The sequence below is a fragment of the Marmota flaviventris genome, chromosome 9 (genome assembly GCF_047511675.1).
Source record: "Marmota flaviventris isolate mMarFla1 chromosome 9, mMarFla1.hap1, whole genome shotgun sequence".
Lineage (NCBI taxonomy): Eukaryota > Metazoa > Chordata > Mammalia > Rodentia > Sciuridae > Marmota > Marmota flaviventris.
Window position 1 is genome coordinate 52,633,082 of NC_092506.1, and position 17,275 is coordinate 52,650,356.

Sequence of the window (17,275 nt, forward strand, 5' to 3'; positions counted from 1 at the left end):
AAGGGAATGACAACCACTCTTTCAGGATGGTTTACCTGCAGGAAAGCCTCAAACAGAGGGGCAGCCTAGCTGGCTTTTCCCAGCTCCTTCCTATAATGAGAGGGAGAGTTGGGGAAAGCTGGCTTACGTGGGGCCGTCAGTGATGAGAGCCAGGATGTGGCTCATGTCCACCGTGTAGGTCTCCAGGTCAGGGTAGGGCAGGCTGTGGGGCTCCTGGCGCTCCAGCATCTTTTTGTTATCATACACGAAGAGGATGCCCCCCTGCATGCAGACCAGGTAGCCCAGATTGGGGGGTGCATCATCCAAGCAGTAAGGGTCTTCCCCGGGCTGTGGGGGTGGGTGGAATTCTGCAAAACAGGATCAAGTGATGGCCATGAGCTCTTGAACTCAAAAGTCACATTCGGGGTGAAGCCTGCCGAGGCCACTCTATCTAAAACCAACCACCCTCACCTGCACAAACACCACAGCTCCTCTTCCCAGCTCTGTTTTGCCTCCTTAGCGCTTAGCCCTGACTAAAGGAACTGTACCTCTCACATTGGGTATTAGAAACCTTCTCTACTCAGAATAGAGACTATGGTGCAGATTGAGACTTTGTTTTGCTGTACCCCATTACCCAGAAAAGCCTGTGGTACATGGTTGGCACTTCAATATATCTTTTTCATTTAACTGAAATGGACTTCAGTTTCCTTGGCCCTGCAGAGCCCCCAGGATTTTTTTTTTTTTAAGGGCAGCTGCATCCTCTAGTAAGAGAACAGACAGCTTTTGTTGCTTCCTTTGAAGAGGAGCCAGGGTTTCCTCCCACCACAGCTGGCAGCTGGGCCCCTGGTCTTATATGGTGTTGGCTGATCTGCAGAGAGTTGAAGCCCCCAGTTCTGCTATGTAGCATCAGACCTTGGCTAGAGACAGCTTATCAAAAGCCAGAAAACAGGTGCTTCTCAGCTTATTATGTGGTCATGTCCCAATAAACCCATCATAAACTGAAAATACCCTAAATTAAAAATGCATTTAATATACCTAACCTACCAAAAATGTGATCAGAACACTTGTATTAGCCTACAGTTGTGCAAAATCATCTAATATAAAATTTATTTTATGATAAAGTGTTGAACACTCATGTAACTTATTGAACACTGTACTGAAAGTGAAAAACAGAATGGCTGAATGGGTACATTTTGCACAATCATGAAGTTGAAAAATCATTAAATTGAAACATCATAAGCTAAAGACTGACCATAATGCCCCCTAATTCATGTGCAAGGCATTCCTGTTTACAAAGCATTTTCCTATCAAGGCAGTGGGTGTAATCCTCAGATGGGAAGACAGGATCAGAGAGGCAAAGGGGTTTGTTAAAAGTCTCATGCTTAAAAATAATAAAAGAGACATTTTGGGGGCTGTGGCTCAGTGGTAGAGCGCTTGCCTAACACATGTGAGGCACTGGGTTTGATCCTCAGCACCATATAAAAATAAATAAATAAAATAAAATAAAGGTATGTGTCCATCTACAACCACAGCTGCCAGCCGCATTGGAAGAAAACCTTGACTCCTCATCAAAGAAAGCCCCCAAGGCAGGGTCACCTGCTAGGGTTTCCTCCACCAGTGCTCACAACAGGATGCCCCTAGAGCAAATGTGAGGAGTCACTGAGGAGCTGAAGCAGAGCAGAGCTGGGGTTGATGTCCCCCATCAAGCAAGGCCACAGGCCAGCTCAGAAGTCTCTAAGTCTCTTGCAGACCACGGGGTCTGCAAGGTGCAAGCAGTTGCAAATGCCTGGGTGAAGCCACAGCCTGTACACTCCGAGGTGGCTCCACCTCACCACACTCAGACCCAGAACCCCTGAGTCCTTCATGCAAAGTACACATTTAGCCATCAGCCCTATCTGTCCTTTCTAGGGTAGTAGGATCAATTTCCCTAAGACAGACAGAAAATGGGCCCAGAAGGGCTGAGACTTACCCAGGGGTCTGGTGGTAACAGATGCTCAAAATGCAGGACTCAGAGGTTCAAGGGCTAACCCAACACCAGCAACCACAACCAGGGCAGCCAGGATCCTGGGCCTTGGTGCAAACTTTCAGGCCCTTATCTGCTCCCTAATCCTGGCTTTCAAGCGTGAGGTTTCCTGTCGTTTTCATTTGCATGACTTAACTCACAGCCTCTACTCCTTCAAGGTCCTTCACAGACCAAATGGACTCCACCAGGAAGCCATCCTGCCCTCTCTCATCTCCCCTTCCCTGAACTCTGTGGCATAAATGCAGCTGCCATTTATTGAACACTCACTAGATGCCAGAGAGGCACTGAGTACACCACAGGTATTTGCTTATTTAATCTTCACAACAGCCCTAGGAGATAGATATTATTAGTCTTCTCATTTTATAGATTGAAAAAATAGGAGATTTAGAGAACAATTTGTTCAAGGTCCAAGAAATTGGCAGAACCCAGATACAGGTGTGCTAAGACTCCAGAGCCAACTTGCCCTACCCCAGGAAGGTGCCCTCTGTCTCCATTCCCACCCCAGCCCATAATACCTCCAGCTGGTCATTTATTGATTGATCTTGTTGTTTTAAGTGTCCCACTTGAGAATTCCTACCTCCCTGTCAGACTCCCACCATTAGGAACTTTCATTTCTTTTAACTTCCACAGGTTATCTCCACTCAGCCAGGCACACAGGACACATAAAACTGACCAGGGGACCAGCAAACACCAGTGTAGGCAGAAGTCTACACCAGGGTCTGCCCCCAAAACACCAGTGAGGAAAACACATTCAGCCCACAAAAGGTCCCCAACAACCCTTGGGCCAGACCCACACATGGGGCCCCATTTCCTGTCTGGGATCCATACCTGGGAGACCCTCTTCCAGGGGTGCCGTGTTGGCCCGCCGATGACATAGGTACTGGGCTGTGGTCCGCGGGAAGCGGTGATAGGCAAGCCGTGCATACTTCTCCCGGATCATCAGGGCCTTGGCCAGGCTCTTGGCGGCCTGCTCGTAGTCCTCCACAGTGATCTGCAGAGGGAGGCGTGCAGAAAGGGCTCATGCAGCAGACCCGAGACTGCCATGCTTAAAAGGATCTACTTGCAAGGTTGGCTCTTGGCCAGCACCTGGGAACCTGGATTTCAGGAGAATTCCCACCATTCAATGATCAATGAGTGGCTCACTATATCTAAACTATACAAAAACATGGCTTATGCTGGCTACCAAACTCCTTCTGGGAGTCTGGAATTTGGACATGAGCTATAGGTGTGTGAGCAGACCTAGCACCTTGGGCGCCAAGAGGCTAATGAGCCTCCGCGGTAGACAGCACTTCACACATGTTGTCACACTCAGATGCTGAAGGTATTCTATGTTCTGGTGACTCCCCTGGGTGAGAACCCTTGCAGGCTTGCACCTGGTGTCCGCCAGACCTCAGCCCACGTACCTTCTCCTTTCTGGTTTGTTCTGTGTCCTCTCACTTTAATAAATCTTAGCTAGCTTTGAATACAGCTAGATGCTAAGCTGAGAGTGCTCCTAGCAAGTCACTGAGCCTGGGGGTGGTCTTGGGAACACACACACACACACACACACACACACACACTCACACACACACAAAGAATTTCTGCATGCCCATCCCACTGCTTTGCCAACTCAGGCTTCTGATTAAATCTGGTGATCACCCAATTCATCCAGTCAACAGCATGTGCTATGTGCTAGACCTCTCCTTAGATGTCATTTTGCTCCTCAAAGCAGCCCATTTTAAAGTGGGAAAACTGAGGCCCAGAAAGAATCAATCATCCATGAGAATGTTGCAAAGTCAAATTTCAGACTAAGCTCTGATTGATTCTCAAAGCCCAGAGAAAGATGAGCTGCTTTCCCAGAGCTGCTTCATATACAGAGATGAAGGAAACACATGCCTAACTTCCAACAGGCTCATTTATCTTGGCGGGTCTGGGAAGGAGGAATATCACAGAAATCTGAATGTGCTCAGGAGGACAAGCGGTAGACAGGACAGGGGGTGAGTGACACAGAGAAGGAGGTGCAAGATGCTGGAAGAGCATGGAGTGAGAAGGGCTGGGCCTGGAATTTTCCTCTTCTGCTTTAATAAAATAATCATTTTTTAATTTTGAAATGTTTTAAATCTACAGACAAGCACCAAGGGTTATATAACAAATACTCATGCACCTTCCAGAGCTAGCAATATTCACATTTCTCATAAATGTTTCAAAGGTCTTACAAGTGTAAATAAATCATTGTGGATACAGCTAAAACTCTACCCTCCCCCACCACTCATTTTTAACCAAATATTACTCCTTTTTTTCTGTCAAGGCAGAATCTTCTCTCCTGCCTCCAAATGTCCCCACAAGAGTGTATTAATGCCACTTTATACCTTCCAGGGCATGGCCTCTGAGAGCAGCAAGGATGGGTAAGCAGACGCAAATGTCTTAAACAAAACTATGTTCCTGACCATAGCAAAGCCAAACATGCTCCCTAGAACCAAAGGATTCACATAACAAGGGGCTCAGGCCACAGCCAAGAATATCAGTGAGGGTGCTCAGGATCCCAGTGGAGCTACAGGCAGCCAATCAGGCCCCATTGCTGGCAGCAGACTCTCCGGGGCCAAGGAGATCTGCAAGGTGAGCCTGCTCCTCACAGACATGTAGCTCCCTGAAGTCTAACTGCCTGGGTCAGGAGCCCCTCCCCTACTCCATGCCAGGCTGGCAGAAAGAAGCTAGTTCATGCTTCAGGCTGATGTCCTCTCGTTCAGCTTGCGGTCAGCCCGTCTCCACTCTCCCTTTCCACCGCTGTGCCCACACACCTGAGGCTTTCACCAAGGCTTGGCCAGGATTCTGACCTTCAAAAAGGTCTGAACTGTTTCCAAATCAAATTCCCATTTCCAAGAACTTAACATAATTTGCAGTACCTCCACACCATGGGATATTATGCATTTGTAAAAATAAATAAATAAACAAGAAAGTTCTTTATGTTTTATATGGCATTATCTCTAAGTGAACTGTTAAGTGGGGGGAAGGAAAACTTGTCCACTTTCTAACCAAGACCCTCTCTTCCTGGTCGAGGGGATCTGGCCTATATTTAAGGATACTGACCCTAAGGCATGTTAAGAGGAGCTAAGTCGGCCGTAAACAATTTCATACAAATCAGTCAATACCATAACTTTGAATCTGCTGAACGTTTGAGAATGCTGATGTACCCAAGCTGGCACCCTGCTCAATTGGCTGTGGTGACAGAAGGCAGCATTCTGGACTTGGAGAACATAGGGAATTTACAGGTCCCAGCCATGGTGTTCCAGACTGCAGCTCTGGGCCCTTTGCACAGGGCTGGAGCAGCTCCCTGAGCACTTCCACACCCTCCAGCCTCTGCTAGGACCCTTCCTCCTCCTCTTCAGGCTCCTGCACCTCCTCTCACCACCTGCCAGACACCCACAGACTGAGCCTGGCCTCTGCATGCAAAGCCCATAAAACACTCTCATGGCCACCTTACCCCAGCACAGTAGTCTCCACTGATGGTGACCCGCTGGTACTCAGGCATGGCGTAGGGTACTGGTGTGGGCTGGGAAGTGGCTCCAGGGGGTGCAGGGGTTGCAGGAGACATGGCTGGACTGGTCACTGGGGGGCCTTTCCAGTCTTGCTGTGTCGGCATTTGCAGAGACAGGGACTGGGAACGGATCATCTTGAAACTTTTCTTTCTAAGAGCCAAGGACAAGGAAAGCAGGAGACATCAGCAGCTGATTGAGGTGAGCCATAAGCAATCTTTATTAGGTACAGAGCAAGAGAATTTTGCTATGATTAATCACGGGTGCTGGCCCTACCATTAAGAAGTTTCTAATTACTTATGCCTTCCCTTTTACACACAACTCTGCATGAGATTCAGCACAGCCCTCCAGATGCCCCAACCTGAGGTCACTATGAACTGCAGTGGCTGTGTCTTCAAATGGCACAGAAGACAGACGGATACAGACCACTGCAGTGCATAATGGAAGTGAGGATAACATCAAATCGGCCAGGCTTTCCCCATGTGAGGCCCTGTGTGAGGACAGCACATTACCTTCACAAAACCCAAACTCTAAAGCCCGACACACGAACAGTCTCAGGAAGGTCTGTGAACAGGAACACAGAAGCAATCACACTGCATTTCCCAAAGTTGGACATCTGGGGCACTGGATTTAGAAGAGATAGAGATGATCAGCTAGCCCAACCTCCCTGTTTTTTAAATAGGAGTCAGGGATCCCACAATGGAAAGGGGCTTCCACAAAGTCACACAGCAAGGTGGCTACTCTCCCCAGCCTGCTGTTAAGGAAAAGGAATGATCAGCATCAATTTCAAGACTGGACCTCTGGACCTGTCACCTTGGCACCAAAAGATTATTTCACTTGCTCTTGGGCACAAGGCTGTTTTAAAATGCTGCACGCTCATGCTGAGTTGGGATGACCTCACCTTCCTTACGAACAAAATAGTTATGTTTCAACTGAGGTCACTCCAGAAGGAAATTGCTTGGCACTTAGGCAAGGCTAATTAGCAAATCTCCCTCCCACTTCTCTTTCTGCCTCAGGTGGCATCCAGCCTCTGGTGTTGTCAACCACAGTGTCCAGTCAGAAGCCAGCAGACTCCTTGCCCCACCTCATGACTCAGGGGCTCAGAAACTTCACGGGATTTATTCCACCACAACCAGGGTCTACAGCCTCCAGCAAAGAACTTAGTGATAACAAGGATCCACCAGAGGAATCCCTCTTCTTCCCCAGGCAGTGGTGACGCAGGGTGTGGAGAATGCATTGATCCCCAAGGGGGCCTCAAGGCTCACCCAGAAACAGCTGTCTTCCTGCTGGCACTTGCCCAGGTCTCCTCAACTGCCAAATGTCCAGGAAGCACAATTCACCTCCTCTAATTATACACCCACCACATGCCACGGTCCTGTGGTTCTCATGCCTATGGTAAAGACTCGTGTTACCACATCTTTGAGGCAAGGCTATTTGCACCTGAGAGATGGAGGTGGCCCCTTCTCAGGAGGTTACCTGTGTCTTCCCCTGGCCTTGAATAACAGACTAAGCTACCTCGGGAAACTCAGCTGGAACTCCAGGAACCCCAGCTGCTGTCCATCACAGGGAGCTGAGTCAGCATCCTGCCCCAAGTTAGATGTCAACTCAGACCAGACCATAATTCCTCAGAGCAGAGTCACCCTGAGCAAGGAGGCTCTCCCTTGGCATCTTTGGAACATTCCCGTCCAAAAGAGCCAGCGCTTTTGGCGTCCTCTCATCCTCTGACAGGCTCAGCTAGGTCCCAGGAAACTCCAGCTTCTGTGTCACTCTCATGCCCATCAGTCACTGTTTTGTGTCTCTCTGCCAAACCTCCTCACCCCTGTATGCCTCAGCCCATGCTGCTCGAGGCCTACCAAGGAGAAGTAGCAGGTGACTTCTAAGGTGAGCAACAGGTATGAAAGGTTTTTAAAAAAACACAGGCCAAAAGCTGGAAGGTTGCACAAGCCAAGAGCCTCCCAGGCTTGTCCTAGGAAGTTCCACATCCTTCTGTCCCACTGAAGAAGCCAACTGGTGCCCAGAGAATACTCCTTCTTGCAGACATCCATTATGGCTCCAGCCTTGGTCTTCAGATTGTCACATTCAAACATCCTTAGGCTGGAAGCTCAGACCTTTCAGGCACAAAGGTAGGTTTAAAGACTGATGGGCCATCTCCTCAGCGTCCACTCCTCTTGAGCAGGGCCTGGGAATCATCAGAAGCTAACCGTGGAGCTTGTATCTCAAAAAACTGGAGAAGCCGGTTTTGATTACTGAATAGCAAACTGCCACACATTTATTGGCTTAAAACAATAACCATTCATTCACTCACAGTCCTGCATGTGAGAAGTCTGGCTGGGCTTAACTGGCCTCTATGCTCAGAGCATCAAGAAAACAAAATCAAGATGTTGGCCACACTGCTCTTGTGTGGAGGCTCTGGGAAAGAATCCATTTCCAAGTTCATTCAGGTTGTTGGTAGAATTTAGTTCCATATGGTGGTGAGACTGTGGTCCCTAGTTCCTTGCTGGCTGATGGACAGGAGTCACCTCAGCTCCTGAAGATGGCACTCTGATCCTCACACTTAGCCCTTTGCCTTCAAAGCCAGGAGGGCTGTATGTTCTAGTACTTCAGAGCTCTCTGAGTTCCCCGCCTACTCTCAACCTGAGAGAGATCTCTGTTTTGAAAAGCTCCCATAATTAGATCAGGCCCCCTGACAACTTCCTTATCTTAAGTTCAACTGGGCCATATGTCATGACAATCACAGGAGTGGCAGGTCATATTCTCAGGGTCTGGAGACTCGAGGGGGACATCTTGGAGGGGGAGTATTTTTAAAATTCTGCGGACCTCAGGCCCATATCTAGATCCATCTACACAGGAGAGCTGGAGAGTGGCAGCTGAGTGTGTGGGCATGTGACTACCCGTGAATGTCCACACATGGCCTCTCTTTCCTTCCCAAGGCTGTCTGAAGCCCCACATGTGTCACCATAACAAAAGAAGGACACATAAGTAGTCACCATAATCTTTATCTAAATTATAGAACCATGGGGTCTCCTGGCTACAAAAGACCTTAAAGGCTCTGCACCCCAACCTCTCACTAAGGCAGCCTTTGCCTGGATGCCTCCAGTGACAAGGTTCCCCACATTTCTGCATAAGACATCAGCATCATCATTCAATAAACATCTGCCAAGCACCCACTCTGGGCCAGGCCAGAGCCAGACACACAAACGCACACAACATTGGTCAAAGCACAGTCTGTTGCCGCTGTTAGAAAGCACTTCCTCATGATGGGCCAACACTGTCCGTCTGCAGTGCCACCTGTCCACACCTCGGGCTAGCCCTTGGGGCACTAGGGTAAGCCAGTTCTCTTGACACAGCTGGCCCTCCCCCTCCTTCTTCCAACCACATGTACAAATACACTGCTGCCAAGGAGCTGGCAGGGGTGGGGCTGTGAGGACACCAGCTCTGGCCAAGCCTGAGGACCTAGGCTTAGTAGCAGCTTTGTCATCCCCTACACAGCTGGTCCTCCTGAGCCATAGGGACCTTCTTGTTGACCAGACCCCTAAGACAAGAAGACGATCTAGTCACGTGTGAGTTATTACAGCATTTCATCTCCCAGCACCTGTCCAGTGCCCCCACCTGCTCCATGGCCCTCAGCTGCCCCTGCCACTCATGATGTCCCCATTCCTACCCTGTCCACTACCCAGCCCTCCTCAGAGCCTGGGAAGCAGGCACCCCCGAGCCTTCCAGAATACCTGGTTCTATGCTAAACTCTAGAACCATCAGCCCCCCCCCCCCACCAACTTGTTCTTCATTCTAGAGAAATGCTGGTATCTTCCTGGAGGGGCTTCTAAAACCCACTGCCCCATGCATTCTGTCCAGGAATGGCCAGGCAGCCGGGGCGGGGGTGGGTAGGCTCTCAGAAGTGCACAGGGGTCGGGAGGCTGCACATGGACTCCACTTCTTTTCATAAATTACCACAGGTCAGTCCCTGGGGGAAAACAGGTAGATCAAATATAACCCCAGACCCCAGGGGCTATGTCACAGCAGAGATGGACATAGGCAATTGAGCAAATTATTAACAATGTGTAATGAGATGCCCAGGATATTTTGGGATCCCAAAGGAGATACCTAATCCTGACTGGGGGTGGGACCAGTGGAGCAGCAGGATGGAGGGAGAGGGGGACATTGCAGAATGGGAAGGCTTGTCTGAACCCCTCCCCCAGCACACTCAGACCATCCTGGCAGCCCCTCTGCCTCCAGATGGGCACCACTACTTAAGGTTGGAGGTAGGAGGGTTTTGTTAACAATGTGAATCTGGATGCCGCTGGGTAGGGAGGCATTCCCCACTTCCACAGGCTCACTGCTCCTGGTGCTTCTGAGGTCACTGCACTGAGCCATGTAGCATTGGGAGCCCTGGTCTAAGGAGGGGAACAGTGGAGAGCTGGCACCTGCTGTGTGATTGAGACCAGAGGTCCCAGCCTATCTGGAGAGAGAATGTGGATGCAGTTGACCATGGTGCAGGGTGCATGCTGTGCAGAGTGGAGAGGCCCCACAGAGACCACTTAAACTCTGAGGGCACAGCCAGGTGACCAGCACCACAGCCCGACCAGGTGGGTGTAACTTTGAGTCACCCACTCTGAAGCCCATCAGGCCTAAAGACTCATAATACCCGACTCTATCTCTCCCTTAGCTACTCTATCTTCTCTTCCCTCTCTACCCCAACAGCCTCCATTTGTCTCCCCACCATTACCCTGGTCTCCACTGCCCTTTCCCAACCCTTCCCAGCTACTGTTCCTCCCTAGACCCCAGAGGTCAAAGTGAAACACAATCCTTACAGCCTTTTATATTAAGAGTTTCAATCTCTATTCCTAATTTTTAAAGTGGATGAATAGGCTGTTTCAAATGAAGCTTCTTTGTCAATGGTTGTGAATTTTTTAAAAAAAGAGTTTACCCATCCCCGATTTAAGAAGTTTCATAATACTAAATGACTTAACAAAATGTTAGCTGTGCTATGCTTTCGTAACAAATAAGTTTTATCTATTTTACTCAAAATGTTCTCAGTACAATGGCAGATGCCTCTAATCCCAACTACTAAGGAGGCTGAGGCAGGAAGATTAGAAGTTTGAGGCCAGTCTAGACATCTTAGTGAGACCTGTCTCAAAAATAACAACAACAACAACAAAAAAAAAAACCAAACACATTTTTAGGGAAGTAGCTGTTCTGGATAGCTAGATGTTTAGATTACAAAGTCATTCCTCTTTTATGTCCTAATTTTAAAAACAACAACAACAAAAAAAAAACCTGATATAGCATTTTTAAAATGAAATACGTCAGTCCTGAATTCTTAACCAGAGTTTTCTGAACATAACTTAAAGTTCTCTCAATGACTCAGGGTCATCCCTGTATTATCTGGTCATGATCTTAGAGGTGTTTTGTCCCTACACTACTGTGCTTTGAATTCTCCTGTCTGCTTTTCGTAACTATTCTGTTTCCTCCCTCACTGTTGACTGTCAAGTAATAACAATAACAGAAGCAGGACCATGAGAGCAGCTCCCATCAGTGGGCTAAGGAGATTATGTGGATTCGTTCATTTAATTCTCACAAGGTAGGTCCTCTGATTACACTCACTTTGCAGATCAGAAAACAGACTCAGATAGTTAAGAGCCTTGACCAAGTCCACACAGTAGTGGACTTGATGGGCTGTCACTTGAATCCAGTTGATCTGACTCCCAAGACCCACTTAAAGTCACCGTACTTGACTTCTGGGATCCTCCCTATTGCAATCTTCCCCTCTACTTCTAATTTGCTCTTAAATCTGTCATGGATAAAGAGCAAGATAACCACGCTTATCAAGACTCTGTGTGAAGTAAGGCTAGATGGGAGATGGGATGGGAAGATGCAGGGTGGGATTGGTAGGTAAAAGACACAGGTTTTCTTGGGGTGGTGATAAAAATGTTCCAAAATTGAACATGGCCATGGTCTCACAACTCTATTAATGTACAAAAAACCATCAAACTGCATAGTTTAAAAGGCTGGCTTATATGGTATATAAATTATATCTCAATAAAGCTGTAGAAGAAGAAATCAGAAAGCTGAAAGAGCCCTAATATGCACTTTGGTTGCTCAGAAACTTTTTATGCTGTCCCCAGTGTTGGCTAAGTTCCAATATGTACATTTGTAGAGTAGATGAACTCTGGCTAAAGCATTTGAGACTCAAAAAATAACTCTGGGCACCACCAGTGTTCTCTGGTTCTCACTTTGCCTCCACAGTTGATCTGCCCCTCCCTCTGGCCCTCACCAAGCCCTGAGTCCCAGCAGGGACCTACCTGGTCAGTATCATCTTCCTAAGTAGGCAGGGAGTCCTGCTGGTTCCTGATCTGGACTGGCCTGCAAAATATGCATCTCTCTCAGCAGCCTGGGTGGGTCTGCAAGCCTGCAAGGGCCGTGTCTGAACCCAGCCTGGACCCTACGGCTGGCCACCCTGGACAGGCTTCCGTTCCTCAGGTGCTCATTCATCTTTCTTGACCATAGCTCAAGTTCTTCTTTTTGTAAGAAGCTGGTTTACTATCATGATTCTTTCTTGTGACTTTATATTAGACTTAAAAAAATTGAACATGGCCATAGTCATGGGTGTTTTGTTTTACTTTGGCTAATTTCTAAATGCGAGAGAAAAAGGAAATTGTTGTAAAGAAAAACCTTCTCCAAGTACCAGAGATATTTAGAGGAACCAGGGAAAGGGAGGGTTTTTGTTATTTTGTTTTGTGGTTTTTTTTTGTGGTCCTGAGAATTGAACCCAGGGGCACTCTACCACTGAACTACATCCCCAACTCTTTTCTTTCTTTCTTTTTGAAGCAGGGTTTTGCTAAGTTCCCATACTGGCCTCAAATTTAAGATCCTCTTGCCTTGACTTCCCAAGTTGCTGGAATTACAGGCCTAAGGGGGGGCAGGATTTTCCAAATAGAAGTCCCATCTTACGTCACAGTTTGAAACATAAATCCCCAGACTGGGTATCGGGAGATCTGCTACTAGTTCCAGGCCTGTGGGCTCCTTGCAGGATGACTGCACATCACCAATCACATCTAGAATGTCAAGGAGGGGCCACAGATGGAGAGGCTGCTGGGGAAAAGGTGTCCTCTGTGAAAATGTTAAGATTGGAAAGCTGCATAAAGGCTCCTCCAGTGAGAAGTGAAGTTAAAAGACAAACTTGGGTATGCATGGCCCCAGGTGACACTGGGATGTCTGACCAGGCTGCCTTTAAGAAAAGAAGCCAGTGGGCATGGGCAGAGCTGAGACTATGTTCCCTTGTGTCACTCAGAAGCCAGCAGCTGCATCCTGAGGAGCAGCAGTGTCATTCCAGTGTCCACACACCAAGGAGCCAAAGACTCACCCTGCCTGCAAACAGGACAGTCTCCTGATGAAGGTATAGCATCTAGAGCTAAAAGACAAGGTTCCAGTCCCCACGCTCACTTAACTATCTGCAAGTTAATTCAACTTCCCTGAGCCTTACTCTTCTCATCTACAGTCAGAATACTAAGAATGTCCTCTCAGTAAGCTCCAGGTGGGGATGAAAAAATAAATGTAGACCACACCGCCCAGAACTTTGCCCAGGGTAAGAACTGATAGCAAGCTGCCACTGCTGCCCATCTCAGCAGCAGGAAGCTGGAGAGTTTACTGTCATTTACATGGCGTACTATGACCCAGGAATGTCCTAAGCCTTTTGCATGTTAACTTCCTCATTTCTCACAATACCACATGAAGGCAGCTACTGTCATCATCCATGCTTTATAGATGAGGAAGAAGCTGGGGCCCAGAGAAGTTTCCTAATCTGTCCAAGGTCACAAAACATGTGAATAAGTGGCAGAACACAGCAGTCTCTGTTGTGGTAGCGGTGGGGAGCATCTTGCCTCTGCTGAACGTGCACTGACCACCAATGTAGCTAAGGCCGTGGATCCTGGTGAGACAGTGGGAGCCAGAGACACTCCTCAAAGGGCTTACATTACATGGGGCAGACAGACACAAATAAGGAAGGGACAGAACAAATTTCTGAAGAGGGGTCTGCAGAGAAATTTCTGGAAATCACAGAGCACCATTTGGACTGAGAAAGCTTCCGTTTTGCCCTTATCCTGAGAATTGAAAAGAACAGTGGTCTCTTTTTGTAGATGTTGGGCCTCTGTAATAGAAAGTGGCCTCAGACACTTACTGTTCCTGGTAATAAAAAATGCCAGGACTTCTCCCCCTCTCATTATGAAGGGTCTAAAATGCTCAATTCATCACACACAGAGGACCCTGCAGGGCACTCAGTTCTTGCAGACAGCCCAGTGTTATGCCAGGGCAGCATGGACAAGGGTCTCTACTCTCATGCTTTTCTTCCTCCTTCTAGGGAGGAGCACGGCGCTAGCCAGGGACTGCCCACCTTGCTTCTTCCCTGAAGAGGGCAAGCACTGATCTCACAGAGGGCAAGGCTCTGTTCCTGCCTCTGTACCCGCAGTCACCTTGTTACTTCCAAAAACAGTCAAGGGAATTCTAAATTCTATACTACCAAGACAGGCAAGAACTTGCCTTTTAAAATGATGAGGTGCTTTGGGAAAGGTCTGATCCCTGACTGGGTCTCAGAGAGGGCTCAAATTTCCACGACACTAGCTGTTGAGATCTACAATGTGCTGGGCAGGTGGGGACCTGGCTACAGCCCTACTAGTTACTTCCTCAAGGCTTTTCTGTTGCTTTAATTTTGCTCTTCCAGGTGAGATGAGCCACGAAGGATGAGAACTTCCCATTGCACTTGCCTGAGATCCAAACTTCTTATCTGGGAGCACAAAGCCAGTCTGCCACCCTTCTAGCAGGAGGGTATGGCCTGTCTCTCAATAGGCCGCTAACTATGTGGTCCTCCTTGAAGATATACCTGGGGCCTCTGCCCTGGGTGACTCTACCTGTGAGGCAGCCACCTGACTCCACACCTAGCTAGATTCTTTGTATCCTTGAAGTGTCACCTCCTCAGAGTAACTCATCCTTACTACCCAGTCTAATAAAAGTCTCTCTCTCCTACCCTCCCTCTCTCCCTCCCTCTTCATCTCCTTCCTGGCTCTCATGTTGATCCTAGGCCTGTTTGTCCTCAGATCCATTCCTTCTCCTGTTTCCCAGGGGTGTCATCTGGCTTCTGGCCTAGGTCTGGCCAATGCAGCCACTGGGGGAACCTGGAAGTTTCAGGAAGAGTAGAGCTATGTATGGTACCTCCTGCCTCCACCTCTGCTTCGGGAGGCAGCTCTCGGGTCTCCTCCTTGGCTCCAGTTCCCTTTGGAAAGGCCAACCCAGTGCTAGCTTCCCCCGGTGACCCCACCCTAGGCTCCAGCCTAGATTGTCTCTCTAGGTTGTCTGGTGGTGGCCGCCCCTATGGCCTTTCATCTCCAGGCTGCCTCTCTCCCCCATTTGGCTCCTCCATTCTCTACTACCCATGTAACCAATTCCTTGCACCAAAATCCTATTTCCGATACTCAAATTATTTCTGTCTTTCTGGTTGGACCCTGACTGATACAGCATCTATCATAACTTGTAATTCTTTTATTAATTTGTTCAGTTAGTTATTATCTGGACCCACTGTAAGTTCTACAGGGTGGGGGCTGTATCTCTACTGTGCATCGCTACATCCGCAGTCCCAGTACAGCACCTGGCAATCAGGGAGCCACCTTGACAAATAATGCAAACAAGTGTCCAGTGATGAAAAGATATAAAAATTGGTGTTTCCCAAGAAATCCTCAAATTTCCAAAAAGAAAATGGAAATACCATTTGGAAGCAGAGTGTATTTCCACACACCACTTGTTATTAAAACATTAGCAAAGAAAGAGTGGTTTTTCATCTTTTCCACTCAACAGAGGCACCAAGACCACCTTCAATAAATAAGTGATATGTAAGTGGTCTTGATTAAGATATCAACACAGCCCAGGGACAAGCCAGCTCCCCAGGGTGCCACGCCTCAGGACATGAACGCCAAGTCCTGGACAAACCTTTTTGCGGTCTCCACAGACTTCTGCTCCGCCAGCTCCTTCTGTAGTTCCCTCTCCTTGGCTTCCTTCTGGCCAATGGGGCAGTCCTCAGGGACAGTGAAGAGGGACAGGGCATCTTTACTGTCCTCTTCTCGTAGCACTTTAGCAAACACCTTCTCAGCCAGGAGCCGGACTTGCTCGTCCACTTCAGAGATGTTCAGCTTGGGGAATTGTCGCGGCATCTCGGCTAGCAAAGAAAGAAGAAGAGCATGAGTCTAATGTGTTACTGGATGTCCTGGGTCCCCACTGTGGGGGGCCAGAAGGCACTGAGGTGAGGCCTAGTTCCACCTGATCCTTGGGTCAGCTGTCAACCCAGGAATTCCCAGATCAAACCCAGCAGGCTACATTTCAAAATCAGTTCCATAAGTGATCAAGGGTGAAGCGGATGGAGCCACTCATGTTTCATGGGAAAGCAAACACTCAGACGTAAGAGAATGAACTATTCAACTAGGTGTTCCCATTTTCCTGACCTTGGGGAATCTGCAGCACATGGCAGGCCTGCCCTCCTGACTTTGCTTCCAAGACTAAGTAGGGGCGGGGGAGAATTCAGAACGTCCCTCCTCCAGTCTATGAAGTTATTAGGAATGCAGCACTAACCAAACTTTACTCCCCCTCTTCCAGGAAGGAAGTCCAAAACTCACGGGGTTTCACAATGAGCTTATAGCCCCACAAGATTACAGTAGAGCCCTGGTAAATCCAAAGCTGCCTTCTACAATTCATAAAATGAGAACATTGGCTGCTAAGAAAGAATCTGTTATCACAGTTTATGGTCCCTCAAAGCCTCAGAATTCTCTAATAAGACACAGCAAATAAAGTTAAGGTTTGAACAGGGATGCTTCACCCAACTGAAAACTCACTTCCTCAAAGAAACTTTTCCTATCCAACTCTGACACTGGAAGTTTTTCTCATCACCTGGATGCTTTCTTTTTCTTTTCTTTCTTTACTTTTTTACTTTTACAAACACTTATACAGCACTTAATAGGTACACTCTGCCAAGCATTTTATGTTTATTATCTCAGTTAATATTTTTTTCTATTTTACAGATGAGAAAATTAAGGCATAGAGTGACCTCTCTCAGGGTCACACCTGCAATAAGTTGGCAGAGGTCTGTGCTTTTCTCAAACTTTCTCTCTTCTGTCCTCGGATCTGAACCCAAGCCCCCAGTTGTCCATCTGTGTCCTTAACCACTATGCAGTGCTGCTACTCTGTGTTCCTTCAGGTGCAGGACAGGGACTCTTCATGCTCCCCAAATAGCACAACACCTTGCAATGGGCGAATTCTGCCAGTTTTCAACAAGCCACCTTCTCCAGGAGCAACTCTGAAAGGGGAGTTTCCTGTCCACCTATTACCACTGTTTCTTTAAGGCTGGTTTAAAAAAGAAGTGATTTTGTTGACAGACAAGACAAAGGTGAGGCAGGAAGAGGAAGAAATTAATTCCAGGGGAGGGGGCTCAGTGGGCCATCTTAGGACAGTCATTCTCTGGCCTCATAATTTTCTTATCTGAGATTAAACGACAGGACTAAATGGTCTCAAAGGCCCTCTCAGTTCTAAGTGGTATAATTCCAGGTACCGGAGAGGTTTCCGGTGCCTGGGGAGGCTTACCGTGCTGGTCTTCTCTGTGGCGTTTGAGGCTAATTCATGACACAGACAGGAAGGAAGAAAGTAGGCTATAATGGGCAGTTAGAGCGGTGTCTGTGGGCCCCTTGACTCTGAAACCAATTTTCTCTTCCCTCCACACCCAGGGATATGA

The 17,275-nt window shown here is 48.0% G+C and overlaps 1 protein-coding gene and 1 long non-coding RNA gene across 7 annotated transcripts in view; one reads left to right on the top strand and one right to left on the bottom strand.

The window, feature by feature from the left end:
- Ampd3 (adenosine monophosphate deaminase 3) overlaps nucleotides 1–17,275 on the bottom strand; it is a 57,215-nt gene that overhangs the window by 21,145 nt on the left and 18,795 nt on the right. For all 6 annotated transcript variants that reach the window (XM_027942436.3, XM_034636626.2, XM_027942435.2 and 3 more), the window contains exons 2-5: nucleotides 15,487–15,712; nucleotides 5,463–5,667; nucleotides 2,831–2,993; nucleotides 128–347 (exon numbers count right to left, since the gene is read on the bottom strand). In XM_027942436.3, coding sequence (XP_027798237.1) covers nucleotides 128–347; nucleotides 2,831–2,993; nucleotides 5,463–5,667; nucleotides 15,487–15,707 — 809 coding nt within the window. In that variant the 5' untranslated portion in view covers nucleotides 15,708–15,712. The remainder of the gene's footprint in view (nucleotides 1–127; nucleotides 348–2,830; nucleotides 2,994–5,462; nucleotides 5,668–15,486; nucleotides 15,713–17,275) is intronic.
- Nucleotides 11,012–14,349, top strand: LOC114098279 (uncharacterized). Its single transcript, XR_003583713.2, has 3 exons — nucleotides 11,012–11,092; nucleotides 12,803–12,907; nucleotides 14,228–14,349. It is a non-coding gene; the product is annotated as an uncharacterized lncRNA (long non-coding RNA).